At 45.9% G+C, this 17,201-nt stretch overlaps 1 protein-coding gene across 1 annotated transcript in view; it reads left to right on the plus strand.

The window, feature by feature from the left end:
• The first annotated feature begins 138 nt into the window (after positions 1-138).
• LOC135814242 (phosphofurin acidic cluster sorting protein 2-like) overlaps positions 139-17,201 on the plus strand; it is a 26,238-nt gene continuing 9,175 nt past the window's right edge. Inside the window, exons 1-15 of the mRNA XM_065327335.1 lie at positions 139-367; positions 454-541; positions 3,317-3,406; positions 7,358-7,483; positions 9,005-9,108; positions 9,623-9,654; positions 10,492-10,577; positions 11,955-12,044; positions 13,059-13,121; positions 13,920-14,095; positions 14,665-14,725; positions 15,238-15,297; positions 15,647-16,231; positions 16,591-16,683; positions 17,112-17,201. The exon at positions 17,112-17,201 is cut by the window's right edge and continues 17 nt beyond it. Coding sequence (XP_065183407.1) covers positions 273-367; positions 454-541; positions 3,317-3,406; positions 7,358-7,483; positions 9,005-9,108; positions 9,623-9,654; positions 10,492-10,577; positions 11,955-12,044; positions 13,059-13,121; positions 13,920-14,095; positions 14,665-14,725; positions 15,238-15,297; positions 15,647-16,231; positions 16,591-16,683; positions 17,112-17,201 — 1,839 coding nt within the window. The 5' untranslated portion in view covers positions 139-272. The remainder of the gene's footprint in view (positions 368-453; positions 542-3,316; positions 3,407-7,357; positions 7,484-9,004; positions 9,109-9,622; positions 9,655-10,491; positions 10,578-11,954; positions 12,045-13,058; positions 13,122-13,919; positions 14,096-14,664; positions 14,726-15,237; positions 15,298-15,646; positions 16,232-16,590; positions 16,684-17,111) is intronic.

Here is a 17,201-nt window from a genome sequence, read left to right on the forward strand (position 1 = left end):
GCGTAGATCTACGCGTGACAGCGCCTGATATGCAGCAGTGACCACATCGGTCTACCGAGTCACGGCCTGCATGCTAGCAGACATGCACACACGCGAGATCGCACTGCACTGGACCACAATCATGCAGTCCAAAGCGAGCAGATATGAAAATCCTGCTCTCTCAGACTAGACTGTCATAGCCCAGGTTAGCAGAATGGAATAGTTAGAGTGACTCGTGGGGGACTTGAAAGTGTTCAGTCAAGTATACTTGGAACTATTTTGCGTGAGCCACGATGGCTCAGCAAGGTGCTTCTCCGGCAGTGATGCCCATGAAGTTGATCGCTTCGTGGGACTTGGAGAGAACAACATCTGCAACTTGTGTTCCAAGGTACATTCCTCAAACATATTGTACAAACTCATACCAGCGTAGAAGACCTATTCACAAAATTAGTTTGAAATTTGATTGTCTGTCAGATTGTGCACCTTGACACTCACCAACTTGGAGGCTTTGCGAGTCCTGGAGCCTGGTTTGCAACGCATCACAATTGGTGTGGCTTTGAAGGTGAGTATGGTTGATGTGGACTGACTGACAGTGACATGTTTATTACTCTGACTTATTGAAAAGTGGTTCACAGTCATTTCCCATCATACTTGGAAGTACTCATTGATAAAGCCGAACGCATGCTTGCCGTTTATTCAAAAGTATTGTAGACGTCATCACAAATTAATTGTAGCCGCGTCGGGAAGTGAAATTATCTATTTGGGAGAGCTTATGCTGGCTACAAAAATCCTGGTTTCTGAGTATTTGAACACTGTTATATGACATACTGTTGTTACTGAGACTGGCTAAAAATACACAATGAGAAAGAATAACGAAAAGCGGGGTACCACAGCCAAACCAGATGTAAGCACGGCGCTTATAATAGAATATACGGTACATGTGCATGTCGTGTCCGGTCGACCATGGTTTGACCCAAGGCTGCGGCAGATATGAACTAGGTTACTAAAACCTCTATATCACTAGGCCATGCAGTGGTGGTCATTTGGTGACGGTCTATGATGCTGACGGAATTACCACACATGCACAAACATACACACACACACACACACACACACGCTACACACTTGTACTTGCTCACTGCCAAACCTGGTCATGGGGGTCTCCCCGGGAGAGGAGAGAGAGACTCAAAAGGAATCTTGGAAAGATGACTCAATTGGGTATTGAACCGCCCAACGGCTGACACCCCCTGAAATCCCCAAAACTCTGGGTGGACTTGAAAATGATCCCACTTATGGGCTCACCACACCTCAGTAAGTGGGTGGGAACAAGGTGCAGAAAAAGGATTGACGGCATCAAGGTATCCGTCCCGGGATCCAACTGCATTTACCCCTGCCCCCAGTGAAGGTAATACTTGCTACTAGTGCGGGTGGCTAAACCAGAGTGGATCTGATATAAGCTTCACTAGCTCCATTGATTACAAAAGAGTTAATCTAGGCAGAAGTAGTCCATGGTTAACAGGTATGTATACTTCGAATGGAAAGTATATGAACCCTGTAACCAACAAAGGTGGCATGTACAACATTACACCTTCAAGCAGCCGAGCCCGTTGGCAACAGGCCCAATATTATCTGGCATAAGTGTACCCACTAACCGAACTAGCTGGCACACCACACACGCACACCTTTGACGCCCATCGCCGGAGGCGATGATAGCAATGCTACGGCAGAAGCCATAGCAACTTGTGCTGGGATTACACCATTCAACAGCTTGCAAGGCTGAAGCATTGACCGTCACTATTCAGCCTGGTCTACACCATACAGCTATTTGGAGTGACATTTTCTGGCCAGTGAATATCTATTTTTGGTCTTTTTAATTTTTTTTTCCCGCACACACATCACACCACATACTCCGGCATGCACTGGCTGTTGGTAACCACCCAGGAGAATGAAAGAAACCACACGCGCACACACACACACACACACACACACACACACACACACACACACACACACACACACACACACATGCACATGCACACACACACCACACACACACACACCACACCACACACACACACACACACATACACACACACACACACACACACACACACACACACACACACACACACACACACACTTGTACTTGTACTTGTTGGTCACTGCCAAAACTGGTCACGTGGGTCTCCCCGGGAGAAGGGAGAGAGACTCGAAAGGAATCCTGGAAAGATGACTCAATTGGCTATTGAACCGCCCAACGGCCGACACCCCCTGAAATCCCCAAAACTCTGGGTGGACTTGAAAATGATCCCACTAATGGGCTCACCACACCTCAGTAAGTGGGTGAAGACAAGGTGCAGAAAAAGGATTGACGGCATCAGGGTATCCGTCCCGGGATCCAACTGCAGTTACCCCTGCCCCCCAGTGAAGGTAATACTTGCTACTAGTGCGGGTGGCTAAATCAGAGTAGATCTGATAAGCGTCACTAGCACCATTGATTACACAAGAGTTGATCTAGCCAGAAGCAGTCCATGGTTAACAGGTATGTATACTTCAAATAGAAAGTATATGAACCCTGAAACCAACAAAGGTGGCAGATACAACATTACACCTTCAAGTAGCCGAGCCTGTTGGCAACAGACCCAACACAATCAGGCATAAGTGTACCCACCAACCGAACTAGCTGACACACACACACACACACACACACACACACACACACACACACACACACACACACACACACACACACACACACACACACCAGGGATGAATTTACTGTCGTGTGTTTGCACAGCAGTTTTTGCTGTGCAAAATCTCAATTGTGGCGTAAGCTACAAAAAGCATGGATAGCTTGTATAATGTACAATGTATATATCGCAGTTTTCTGCGTGTCACTGTCATTTTTGAGTAGCAGTAGATCGATTTTGCGTAGCAAACTGCGATGCGATACCGGATAAATTCATCCCTGCACGCATATACATCTAGGCATACCTCCTGTGTGCATGGTGATCCCTCTGCACAGGCGACATCACTCCATGACTCCATGCATAAAAGTAGGGTGCCCATGCACAGTTATTTTTTTCTCCTTTAGGCGAAAGCCTCCTTTATTTATGGTGGCATAATGTAGTGCTTTCCACATTGGTTATGTTGATATCAGCATGAAGCTGTGCTGGGTCCGCTCCATTTCCCTCTTGCATTCATCTGCAGAATTTTTGATGGGACGAACCGCCCTCCTTTAGAGTTGGACAAAGTATTCACTGACTAAACTTTCTGCTCGTACTGAATTTAATGGAATCGCTCTGTCGATATAAACTCTGTTTTACCATGTACTCAGGGTTCTCGTCACACGCTCCGCTCCAATGATATTGAAGTACCCAGCAATGAAACGTTTTCCATGAACCTCCAGATCACCTTTGCCCTGCAGGTACGTGCCCTGTTCACCTGTGCATAGTAGCATGCAAGGTTACAGAACTCCTAATCAGCCCTGGGCCCGACCCATATTCAGGTCCAGCTCAACAATACACATTGGACATACTGCAGGAGTACAAATTTGTGTTAGGCTATAACTAAAATAAGCCTATAAGGGGTCGTCCACATATATCGAAGCTTTTCACAAAACGAAATAATTTCGTTATGGGGTGGGAGGGGGTTGACCAATTTTGTTTCAGAAAACATTGATAAGTGTACACGGCCATAGGAGCAGTGACACACTTACGACTTTTTGCATGTATTATGTCAACATTTTTTTATGTTCTGAAGGGGAGGGAGGGGTTGGGTCCAAACTAAAATAATTCGTTTGGTGAAAAAAGTACGCAGGGCATTATGGCTGATTTATGCCCTACAGTCCATTTCAAAACTATAGACGCGTACCTAGGCAAAAACCGTTATGCCAGCATCTATACCAAATAAAATCTGTGATCACTTTGTGCATAAAGTTTTCCAAATTGGGCGTCTGTTATCCAATCGTTTAGAAACTAGTATATGAAAGTAATTGTAGAGCGGACCTGAACAATATTCCGAAAACTATTCTCGAAAAGTTCTAGCCAAATTTGAAATATTTCAAAAACACTGCACGTCTATAGTTTTGAAATGGACTGTAATGCGTAGCCCGACGTCGGTGCATGACCTAGGGCTACGCACTAGGGCATACAATCAGCCATAATGCACGACACACCATTTGTTTATTATAGTTCATACATGCCATGTACCTAGTTGTCACGATAGGGCATTTATACATCAGTTCAAAGTCCAACATTCTTGTACCAAGAGTACCCAGCTACAATCCGAAAATGGTACTCTTCAAAGACCCTTTTGCGCGATAACACCAACAAAGTGCAAGACAACGACATGGTACGGCCACAGCAGACTTGAGCTGGCAGTTTGTGCAGTCTGGACCGGTGGCATTTCGTGGTCTAAGGATGCCAACACCTCCTCCACTTCAGCTGGTGATAGTTCTGGTAAGCCAGGAATGGACAAGTCGCTTGAAGGTGCCAGGACTTGCTGCTGCTGTGGCAGATGGCAGGACTTGCTGCTGCTGCTCCAGTGCTGGGTTGGCCGGGCGTGGTGTCGTGCTAGGTGGGCTGACTAACTTTGCGTCTAGCACCGGGGCCATTGTGCTTTGCTGGTCGGCTGATGGGCGGCTGTAGCTTGTCAAGCTTTGGACATTGTGGTGTCCCGTTATTGCCATAACCTCTTGATCGGAGACACCCTGGTGAATCAGTGTTGTGATAACGGTAGCTCTTAGACAGTGATTGGTATACGTGAAATCTGTCTCTGCCTTGTCGCATATGTCTCGAAGCATCATGTCCATCTTGTTCTTACCAATCGGCGAGTTAAAGTACCATGGTTGTTTGCCACACTGATCAAGGTTGGGGCGTTGAAACAGCCGGCCGCGTGACGGATTCAGCTTGCCGAGATACATCTTGATGCTGAACACTTGACGGCTGTCCAGCATGCGACCGGCTGTTTGAGCACTCGAATCGTTCCTGATGGTTCTTTGTTATGAAGTCCGTAAAGAGGGTAAAGTATTCCTTGCCGTTGGCATCACGGCAGAGGACAAGGTCACCCTTTCTCATACTGGCTTGAACTTCACGGGCTCGAAGTCCAACATGTAGGGTAACAAAGAACCAAACTTGCTGGAGCAAAGTCACCGGATCCTTCTTAGTTCCAAACATATAGTTGATCTTATAAAGATTCAGATCGCTGATTGGGTCCTTGTGTTTAACGGGTCTCAGTTTTCCTTCACGCTTCAGTCTCTTCAAGACCCCATCAAATACATTGTTACATCTAGCAAACGCGGAATCACTAAGGAGGTCGAATCCGCGATCCTCCAGATGCCTATTGAGGGCAGCACAGAAACCGTTATAGCTGCTTCTTTGATAGGCAGTGCCTTCATGGCAACATAGCACTTGCAGAGCACTTCCGCCAGCTGCTCCCCCGAGCAAACTTTCAGGTCACATTCGATATCGTCGTTTTCTTCAACAAAAGCCTCAAACACTCGGACCCACACGCTTGTACACTCTTTTGTGCTTTATGGCACTCGCTCATTCAATATCTCTTCGACGTCTTCATCCATTACCGGATTAAAACGACGTTTTCAACTTTTGGACTCGACATCATAACTTGAAGACTGCACTACACAGATAGACCTCGGCAAATAAGGCAAGTTGAGTCTTTTCCCATGTTTCCTTTCCTTGTTCATGCTGTGCAGCATGCGTAGTGCCTAACATTTCTTTGCTTGCAAATCACTTTATGGATTGTACGATCCGTATCCCGTATACGGATTATACGATCCGTATGCGGAATGGAAAGCAAGGAAATTTTAGGCAGTGTGCATGCTCCATGGTACGTGTGTACGCCTGGGGTCATTCCTAACGGGCATGGGTACGCCGTACCCGGGCATTCTCGTCTGATAATGCCCTGGTACGGTGCTGCTCTGATTGGCCAAATGCTAGCAACGACCTGACAACAGGCACTTGACATGTATGAAGGTTGGTTCACATACCGTAAAGTCGCGGATAAAAGCCGGGTTTGCATACAAGAACATCGCGGATCGAAGCCTGAAAATCAAACGGGTCAAATGCATATAAGCCTGTCGCGCGTAGAAGCCTGGCTTCTATGCAAGCGCGGATCGGGTAGGTCAAGAGTGCATGCGCTATGTACGGTGCATAGTAAAACTGCCGCCATACCGGTAGTCAGTGGTAGATCTACGCGTGTCGCACGTAGAAGCCTGGCTTCTATAGCTACTAGTATGCGCATGCAAGCCTGATGCAGAATATTGTAAGCCCGGCTTTTATCCGCGACTTTACAGTACGCCAAATCGGCGCCGGGAGCACCGGTGAACCGGTGGTGAGCCAGCTCCCGGTCCATCCCGCATACGGTTCGAGTACTGCTGTACTGCTGTAGTACCACATCTACTACAAAATAGTACAGAATGTGCCCAAATGCTACGACAGGATTGCCAATTGGAGCTTGTATTCTTTGTTTCTTCAGTAGTTCAAGGTCTTTCGGTGATGGCCACTCGGTGCTACCTTTTACTGGAGAATCCGAGATCATGACATTACTTCTACACCTTTTATTGCAGTCTAGTAGCCGATAGTGTCGAAATTATGCATGCAAACGTTGATGAAGTCACAAGAACTTACGAATGCATCCTCCGTACTTTTCATTTGTTTCAATTGTATTTTGTCTCACAACAGTCAAGCAGATCATCCGAGAAGGACGGGTTGGTCTGCGGACTAAATTTGCCACCTTGAACTGTTTACAAGAATGACGTACGGACCTCATCTTTAGCTTCAATTTAGGAAATTTAGGACGAGTCGTGGTTTGAAATTTTGACAAAGTCTGGGTCCAGGCACCGGCAATTACCGACGCGAACGGTTCACAAACCATTTTTGGTCAAAATTGTACGGGATCGGTGCCAGGGCCGATTGCAAGAGTTGGGCAACTTTGCCGGCGATCCCTTGTGATTTTTTACTGTATGATTTTTTTTACGATTGCAGTGGTTCACATCATCGCAATGCGCCAGGAGAGGTTGCAAGAGGCCCACCGCCAGTGGCTCCCGGCGTGTGCCGGCGCTGTATGAACCAACCCTAAAACTGAAAAAAAGTCTTCGCTTCTGGTAACCGGACTCTCCCTTTTCTTGACATTACGTAAATAAAAACATCCATTTTCTTTTTGAAACCTATAGGTTCACATTGAAACGTGCAAGGTGTTATAATCTCTGCTTGTACCCCTGTAGTAATTTTATTGGTTGGGGGGGGGGGGGTATGTGTACATGTATAGTGGTGTATTTGTGCATACACGTGTCTTGGCTGGACAGGTGCCCCGCTGCATTGAGTTTTGTCTTCTTGATTGATGTTCTGTTGTTCATCAGTATCCGCATTTTATCAAGCGTGATGTCAACGTGCTGAGGGTAATGCTGCAACGGCGCAAGCGGTACAAGACTAAGCCTATTCCAGGATACAGGACTCTGGCAGTTGGTCAAGTCAACCTGTCTGAGGTGCGTTGCATTGTGCCGGTCAGCAATACAGCATGGATTTTAAGCAAATCAAACTAGTTAGCACAAACTTAGCAGTATTCATTTTTGTTTCGGAATTGAATTGGAATGGTGCGATGTGCTTGGCAAAAAAAGCCTTTTTTAAGTTTTACCCTTTAGGCCACCCTTTGTTAATTCATTGTTTAACGTCCTTTTTTTCGCGAAAAGGTACGCGGGAGGGCGGAAAAAAAACAAAATCCCATTCCAAAAACTGGAAACCCCAATCAAACATTTTGACCAGTAAAGCATGTGATATATACAATATATCTGGGTCTAACGGCACTTGCAGGCATAGAACAACACTCTTTGATGGTACATTGGAGCACATGCCTGATGAATCCAACAAAACAGGTACATAGCATGGAGTTAGCATGTCATGAATTCATTACATCTGGATTTTTACTAGGACACACACCGTACGATATTTAAAAGCCAACAAAAAAAGAAAAAGAACACAAGACAAAGGCATGCCCGGGAGGCAAGATTATAAGTTTAAGGTCATGATCGGCACACTGTGAAACTACACAATCATGTATTTACAACTTCGCATATTATTGGTACTACTACTTTCTTGTTTTTTTTCCGGTCGGAGGCAAAAAGGTACGCGGGCGCGGACGTTAAACAACGAAAAAAGAAAGGGTGGCCTTACGGTCCGAACTCAATGTATACAGAGAATTGCACCGTCCAAATGCTTGCATTGAATTTTTGGTTGCCCTTGGACAACTGTCATCATTTTGGGCACCCTGGAAAACTCGTGACAAGAGGAACACTATGAACTATGAACTCAAACCCAATCCCATAGGATGCACTGAAACAAGGCTGCAGGCGTTTCAGTGCATGACTTGCGCTCTCGATCGATCTCCATCCGCCATTTCACTCTCCTTCCTTGTATGAAGCTTAACTTATTTGTAGTCATTCGCGGGATTCTTAGTTTGAGTTTGAATGAGTGTATCCTTGCCAGCACCTGACGTCAGAGGAAGTCCCTACCATTGAGTCTCGCATTGCGCCCTGAACGCAAATATACTGTGACCAAAATCACACACTAGTAGAGCGCTGTAACTCACACGTCCGCTATCCCTTCTGCGATTGTTCGAGACGACAGCTAACGGAGAGTTTTTCTTCCACCTACATATTTCATTCTCTCCAGAAGATCGAGAATTGACTAAGTTTTGATAGTTTGAAAATGTTGAAGCAATCGAACACCTGTGTTCGATAGATGTATGGTCAAACCATAAAGGGTTAAGATACACATAGCAGTATGTATGAATTTATGAGAGAGCATGGGCATCATCCGAAAAGCATTTGATGATTTCCCGAGCGTGACTTGTGCCATGGTAGAGGATGACGTCTCCCATCCGCAACTTCACCTCAGCCGATGGTAGAATAAAATAGTAAGCTTGTCGCACTGTAGTTCATCATGCCTAGCCAGCGACCATCACGACTTGGTGTGTCTTGCATTGCTACACACTGTATGACACTATGCAGGTGATACAACACGATCTTGGCAGCGAGCTCTTTCTGTACGCACCCAAGAACAAGGATGGAGAGGCAGAACACGTGTCAACTGTCTCCCTGGGTGTGCTGACCAGGTGAGTCCATTGGCCCATCATATCACTGGCAGCGTGTTGCATGCAGATGTTGTTGTTTGTAGCTTGCACAATCAAATCTGCGGATAGCACTGCGTCCTCCTGTGCGCACTCGTCAGTGCAAGATAGAGAAGAGTTGTAATCTTCTGACTACAGGTCCACAGTGGTGCATGCACGCAACAGGCGCACCCACCATACCAAGTGGCGAAATGTACACCCAATAGGTCCTATGACTCGCTACTCGTATGTGCTAGATCCATGTATGTCCTCTCCAGAGTGTGATTACTGTGGAATTATGGCATTGTGCATACAAGTACTACAAGTAGTAAGTTCCATGTCGTGGAGTACACCACTACTACATTGTAGCCTACTGTATAACAGTGTGGGTGTGTACATGTATGCGTAATGCACTAGTGCTATAGAGTGGCGTGTGTACAGTGTATCATCATCTCATAGTGACTGGCACTCGCCTGCTGTGTATGTGCATGTGTTGTCCTGCTATACTGTATGCACACAGCCACGCTATTGATGCCACTCGTCAGAGTCACGGTAAGTTGACACCATTGTGTGTACCATTGGCATTTCAGTAGGTTTTGTTGGCAACGAATAGCCAAGCATCATCAACTAACTGGAAATCAATGATATTTCACGCCGCCACTACATTTCTACTATATAAATGGGTTACCAAAAATGCGCACAACCCATGTCAACTCTTATTAATTTTGTTGTTGTGTGTGTGTGGGAGGGGGAGGGGGGGGGGGGGGAGAGTCATGTTGCAGGAGCCTGCATACTACATTACAGACTTGAGCATCAATATCTGGCTTGGTGAGAAAGATGTTGCATACCAACCCCAAACAAAAGCTTATGATTGTGCTTTGCGCATGTCTTTGGCAGCTCGTCTGTGTATGGTCTGGGATATGAGTATTATTATTATTATTTTGCTTGTTCGCGTTGGCATCAACCTGCATAAAGCAGGTATATAGCCTTCGCTTAAGCTGCCATAAAAAAGAAAGCTCATCCTAAGCGAGAGGGCTAGAGGGAAATCTAACGATAACGATAACGAGATACAGAATACAAAGAAATCCAATGAGTTCAACGTACAATTCAAAACAAGAAAGAAAGGAAAGAAAAACAGAGCCGAATCTACCGATTGATCCATCAATCGACAAAGGGGACTAATCCGTTAGTGTTGCAAAGTAGAAGCTGATTATAGTTGCATATATGAGTAGACGTGCTATTACAATTTTTCACAGCTTGATGGCCTTGATCATTGACGAACGTCCTGTTGTTTTGCATGACTGGCGTAGCACAGGTCGGTGTGAGTAGTGGTGAGGTGTGTTTTGTTGTTTTTCATAACTTTAGTTTGCGCCGTGCTTACTTCTCCAGGTTTGTTGAATCATGAAGTTGATAGCTCTGAGGAAGATCAAGAGTTCTTTGAGGCATCTGATGAAGACGATCCCCAACCAATGCAGGTACTGACTAGTATGTTGACATTATGTGCACTACAATGTAATCACCGGGTATAGCGCACATGCACCACGCGTGTTCCCTTGTTTTTGTTGTTGTTGTTGGTGGGGGGGGGGGGGGGGGGGGGGGGTGGCAGTGGTGTATGTATGTACCGGTATGTATTTTTGAAGAGTCCGTATCCAAGAGTATGCGACTGTGCTTATGGGTCAGTGCGCGGTACGCTGCCTTCATTGCGTAACCTGACTGTATCACACCCTGCTCATGCATTCAAATCCGCAGTCTGTGATGCCAGGACATTCGTTTGTGCTTGATTTGTTCGAGTACCTATCCAATCTCCAAGTTTTGGGTGCATAAACTCCAGTTCCGTAGAAAAGTTAATTTCAAACCCCAGGTAAAGTATGGTGTTTGATTTCCGCAGTGGGCAGATGTAGCTGCATGGTGTAATGAAGGCAGCGCGTCGCACGTCTGCATAGAAAGGAGAACAGAGTTGCATATACGAGAGAGAGAGAGAGAGAGAGAGAGAGAGAGAGAGAGAGAGAGAGAGAGAGAGAGAGAGAGAGAGAAAGAGAGAGAGAGAGAGAGGGGGGGGGGGAGGGAGAGGGAGACTAAACTGTGTACATTGTACAGTCAGTATCGCCTATAGCGTTGGTGTTTGATTTTGAGCATTTTATCACTATAAGCGATATATTACTATGACCGATACTGCATGAAATGTATGCGAGTGGGGTGTCAAACGACTCAGCGCGCCGTGCACATACGCACTACATACATGTACAATGTCATGTAGCTGGCTGTAGCTCCTGACACACAAAATCAGCATTTCCTCACGATGGAGGCCTATTTTGGCAACTTGTACGAGTAAAACTCACCAAACAATACTCACTGGACAAGTTCTTCACGAAGAAGTAACACCCTGTTCTCCTCTAACATCGCTTGATTTTACATTAATCACTATAACCGATGCAAAACTAATGTAATAAAGGTCTTTTGAAATATGAATTTGATCACTATAGGCGATATATTACTAGACGATTATTACTATACGCGATAACTGTGTATACTTAGTTATGGCAAATGAAAATGAATTTGAGAAATTGATCACTATATCCGGTATATTACTATAGCCGCCAACCTTATAGGTGATACGGACTGTACATTGTACTTTTGAAGTACAGTACACACACACACACACACACACACACACACACACACATAATAAGCTGCCTATGCCTATCACAATCAACAGCAAGAGTTGATCTAGTTGTTATGAATCTGTACTCCCTATAAGGTCAATTAATGATCACTGGCCACCATCAAAGTTGTTGTTCTTATTCTGAACATCTGCTTGTGTGTGTGCGTGTCTGTGTCCGTGTGCCATGTAGGGATTGTATGACGAAGGTCTGGCACCGCAACAGCAGCACCGCCACACTCAACGTTTGCAAGCCCTACACTTACTGAAAGGCATGGCAAAGGTACTTTTTTATACACCGGTATATAATACAAGTATTATGTGTATAGAACAACAAGGGCAATCAAGGCTTGTTTGCTGCTACTGTATTACGCTCTGCCTCAGCGGTGTTGAGCACTGTCAGCACACTGGGTACATCCTCCGGTATATACCAGTATATAATTAATATAGTGGTTACTAGCCCAGCACTAGCCCAGCACAGTTCATGTAATAACCAATAATTTAATATTGCTCTGGCACTTGCATTGCATGTGCCTATACTTGTTCTGGCCAGACCAAATACACGAAGTACACGTGCAGGTATGCGAGCAAATACTTGGATGCTATGGTAGTCGTACGGGGCCAATATTGGGCCTGTCGAATGTATAATAATAATAATAATAATAATAATAATAATAATAATAATAATAATAATAATAATAATAATAATAATAATAATAATAATAATAATAATAATAATAATAATAATAATAATAATAATAATAATAATAATAATAATAATAATAGCACATTTCGCGTAGTAGAGCACTAAATAAAGAAATTCAGTATCAATAATTTGTATGTATTGTTGAGACAGAAAGAGGAGATACGGCAGTGTATAGTAGATGTGATGAGCATATTGTGTGCATACTGCAAGGAAGTGTATCCACTCATTGTCTTGGAAATGTTTTTGTTTCACTGAATCAAATTTCGTGAGCACAGTAACTCTTACGGATGTGAATAGAAACGTCGCGAAGTTTTTTCCGGAGGAAGTAGTTGTGACCAAGTGTGCAGATGATGTTGATGATTTCCTTCTCCCTCTTTTCTTGTACTGGTACTATTGTCGCTGTTGTTTGGCTGGTCATGACGAATGCCTACAGTAATGTCTTCACAGGCAAGCATGTGAAACGACCCCAAACCTGTGGCCACGCATTGTGTTGCCCGGTTGACTTCGATAAGGAAGACGTTGGCCATTTTGTACCGGTCTGATGATGATGGTGACGCCCTGCTCTCTTTCTCATTTGTGTGTTGTGTGCAGAAACGGCTTAACCGCGGCAAGTTCTTCCAGTTTCCTCGCCGTGGCAAGCTCAGCGGTGTCGAGGTAATGCTTACCAAGTGCTCGATTACTATTATCCTGCCTTTTCGTTGATATAATCCTTTGTAGGACATTTGGTTGGTAGCATGTGCCAGTTGGACGTGCCTGGTTGTGGAAACCAGTGATGGATCCAGGACGAGGGGTACGCACCCTTGATTTGTGGATAACGCAGTCGCCTAGTTTTGAGTTTTGTTTGTGTTTTTGACGTATGTTTCCACTAAATTCTACACAAATTTAGTTGAACGCGGAAGGAACGCCGGGTGGTAGTAAACAGTGTAGAGGCATTCCCCTGTAGCCCTTCTAACCTGCCACCAAGGATGTGTGTGTGTGTACGTGTGTGTAAGTGTCTGTGTATGTGTTTTGTGTATGTGTCTGTGTATGTGTATGGGTACGTGTGTGTTTACGTGTGTGTGTGTGTGTATATGTGTACTTGTACGTGTGTGTACGTGAAAAATGGAAAATGGAAAATAGAAATTCACTGGCCTGAAAAAGCCACTTCAAGCTGCGTGGCGTAGACCAGGCTAAAATTAGTGGCGGTCAATTCATCAGCCTTTCAAGCTGTTGAACGGTGTAATCCCAGCACAAGTTGCTATGTCTAACATAGCTGTTCACTGTCATCGCTTCCGCGATGGGCATGTGTAGGTGTACGTGTAAGTACGGTTTCCGTCATATGGATCGCACTTTACCTGCTAGCGTCCTTGGCAGCGTAGCAGATTTATCTTCGTTCCACTTTCTGTGTATCTTGCCAGCGCCACTGCTCTTCATTCCTGCTCTTCATTCTCTTGTTGTTTGCGCGGTGGACAGGGTGAGGTTGATCCAGAGGAGGAACATGAAGGCATGGAGGGTATGGAGCTGGAAGAAGCCTTCGGCGGTAGTGACTTCATGCCTTCTGATGACAATGACATGGATTTATCTGATAGCGACTTTGACCTTGACCCGGAGACAATGAGTGTGCGCTCCACGCCGAAACCGGTTCTCAGGTAAGATGAAGGAAGGACCTGCGTGTATGAAGCTTTTCCGGAGCACCGCTATGCTCAGTATGCATGCATAAGTGTCCACTTTTACTACCGGGTTTGGGGAATGGAACTCAGTCCAGGATGGGGAGCATGTCTTACTTGGCCAATGCTGGCCAAGAGGCGAACGTCTTTCGGGATGAATGCATGCACTCTCCCACTTCTCGTTGGTTGAAAGTGATTTGTGGCAAATGTCTACTGGTTGCAACTGTTGCTGTTTGTTTGACTACATGTACCAGTAGCCAGAAGTGTACTTGTACTCTGTCCCATTGCCACCTCTACACTTCACACATGCGCACTATCACCAAATATCTAGGCCTGCTCGTAGAGACTTCTGCAGTGAATGCCGCTGTCCAATGATCGCTGAGACGCGTCAAACTTGAAGTTACGGCTACACAGCCTTTCGTCTCCATTGCTTGTGTAACCGTGCTTGTATGTATACAGTATGTACAGCATGTATGTATACAGTATGTACAGCAAGGAAACGTGCTCTACTCTACTTTAAACATGTCGTGTGCCATCGTTTTCTCCTGCAGGCCGTTTTACGCACCGTCAACTACCAGCAGCAGTTCGGCCAGCATACGCGGCCATGCGAATGTAAGTTCATCAATGCATTGCCCTATCTATGCGTGTGCCCCTGTCAGATACCCTTTACATATACATACATCAGGCGCATAGCCCGCATGGGGCACGTGCACCCCCCCCCCCCCCTTTGAAATGTCGACCTAGGTTCAGAATGCCCATATTGACCATGATGACATGCACCAGCCATCCTACACATGTGCGGTCTTGCACCCCCCCCCCCCCCTAAAAGGGGGACCAGCTACGCCCCTGTGCATGTTGCAAGCTACTCAGTCTCCGGACAGCTAGCTGTTTCGACCTTGTTGGCTTCTTAGCTGCTGAAGATGGAATAAAAAATACTCTGATATCGGACGCTTTCTTAGAGTACATGCTTGCGACTTGAGCTTCATTTGCCTCTCTCTCTCTCTCTCTCTCTCTCTCTCTCTCTCTCTCTCTCTCTCTCTCTCCTCTCTCTCTCTCCTCTCTCTCTCTCTCTCTCTCTCTCTCTCTCTCTCTCTCTCTCTCTCTCTCTCTCTCTTTCTGTGCAGGTTGGCGATAATCAGCGACATTCAGCACAACACCCTCCTGTGGCACCGACTTCAAACTTGGTCAGTTTTAACTTCAGCGCAGGTCTTGATTTGCTAGTTGTCCGTGCTTTGCAACTATGTACATCATGACAGTAACAGTGGGTCCGCACTGCTTGCCGACCTAATCAATTTACGACTGGCCTGAGCTTACAGACATTGCTATGTGTCAGTGTTTCAAAGGCAGATCAGAATGGATACTTAAATCAAGTTGCATCTGAACATGTTGGCATGAGTAGACTGCTCTGAATGTGGAGCTTTCACCGCTGTGTACAATGGTCAATGAAGACTATTGAACAATGCGGTGTACACTGGACATTGGACAATGAAGTCTATTGAACACTGTGGACTGTGTGTGATGTGTTCTTGGCAGGCATCGCATGGAGTGCGCACACTCAAGCAGCGTGTCGAGCAGGTCAAGGAGAAAGCGGAGAAGACGCTCAAGAAGGAGCCGAAGGAAACTCGCTCGGAAGAGAGAGATCGCACTCAGGCCCGCGAAGGCCGCTCAGAGAGAGACCATGGCAGGCGACCTGAGGACCGTCCGACCCGACGCTCAAACTCCGGCGAGGACGCCCATCGAATCTCGCGCAGGGACGACGAGCGACAGCCGACGCGAAAGAGTAACAGCTTTGGCGAGACAGTAACGATGGGCCTGGTACCGTTTGGTGAACGAGTGGCCATGTCCTCCAGTGGTACTCAGATATGTGTGTCGGGTGATAACCAGATTCCGCCTGGCTATCCACTGTCCGTGCCGCAAGACTATTCATCGCCCCAGGAACCTACAACGCCAACCAAGCAGTCAGTCCTGCGGCAGCGTAGCTTTTCCGCCATTCAAACACGCCGCGCGAACATAAGCACACTGACCGGGACGCCGCAGCGAATGTCAGCTGCGGAGATCTCCTCCATGTGCCGGCACAATGTTGTACCTGACATCGATCCAGACGTTGTCACTCAACTGGTATGTTGCCCTTGTAACTGACCTGTGTTTAGTGCAGTGTTGATTTTACTCATGTTCCGCCTCTGCTTGTGTACTTCTTCTTATATCCCCTTGTGTTTATGCTGTGTTACGCAACACCGCAACAACCCAACCATTCCCGAGTTGTGGATGTGCAAGATATTCCTTGGAGCAATCATGTACCTTGTCCAGTCAAATTCCTGACCAAGCCCTGGTCGAGTAACTATTGATTACGTGTTGCGTGACGCAGACGATAGGCAGACATTTACGTGTGTGTGTATATATATATATATGTGTGTGTGTGTGTGTGCATGCCTGTGCGTTGCTTGTGCTTTCAATGGCCATCTGCTGTGATTCTGTAGAACGATGGGACAGCCGCGGATCGAGCAGCCAGTTTGCTTGCGGACATGCCGCCATCGATAATCCTGCTGAATGCGTGTGACCCGCATGGTGTGGTGAGTGCAGATTTGTTCTCAATGGTACAGTGTACTGCTTTCTGAAAGAAGCATACCTCTACTTGAAAGTAGCTGTAGATTGGAGTCTGTATATGTACTACAGGTCATGTACCTGCACAAGAATTTGGAGTGGACCATATTAATGCACCGCCAAAATGGCCAGAGTCACACTACAGAACACTGTACGGTGAAATTCATGATAAAATTGTGTTGATCTAAATCAATTTATACAGTATAAGATCTGGTTACGTTGGTGGACAGTTAGTCATAACTGATAACATTTTGTCCTTCTTCTTTTCACAATTGATACAGTATTAGACTATTGGCGGCAGGATTAGTGAAATGAGAAAGGAAATGCTGTGAGCCTCAGGATTTCTTTAGTTCATGTATTCTTGTGTGTTCTGCTTGGTGCAACTCTCTGCATACAGTCGGTCGGTCGTGCATTGGCAGACGCGAAAATGCCTGTTGTCTGTACACAAAGCGGCGAGCAAGTGCAGGGTGTAATGGCAGCCATCTTC

Source organism: Sycon ciliatum, chromosome 4 (genome assembly GCF_964019385.1).
Source record: "Sycon ciliatum chromosome 4, ocSycCili1.1, whole genome shotgun sequence".
NCBI lineage: Eukaryota > Metazoa > Porifera > Calcarea > Leucosolenida > Sycettidae > Sycon > Sycon ciliatum.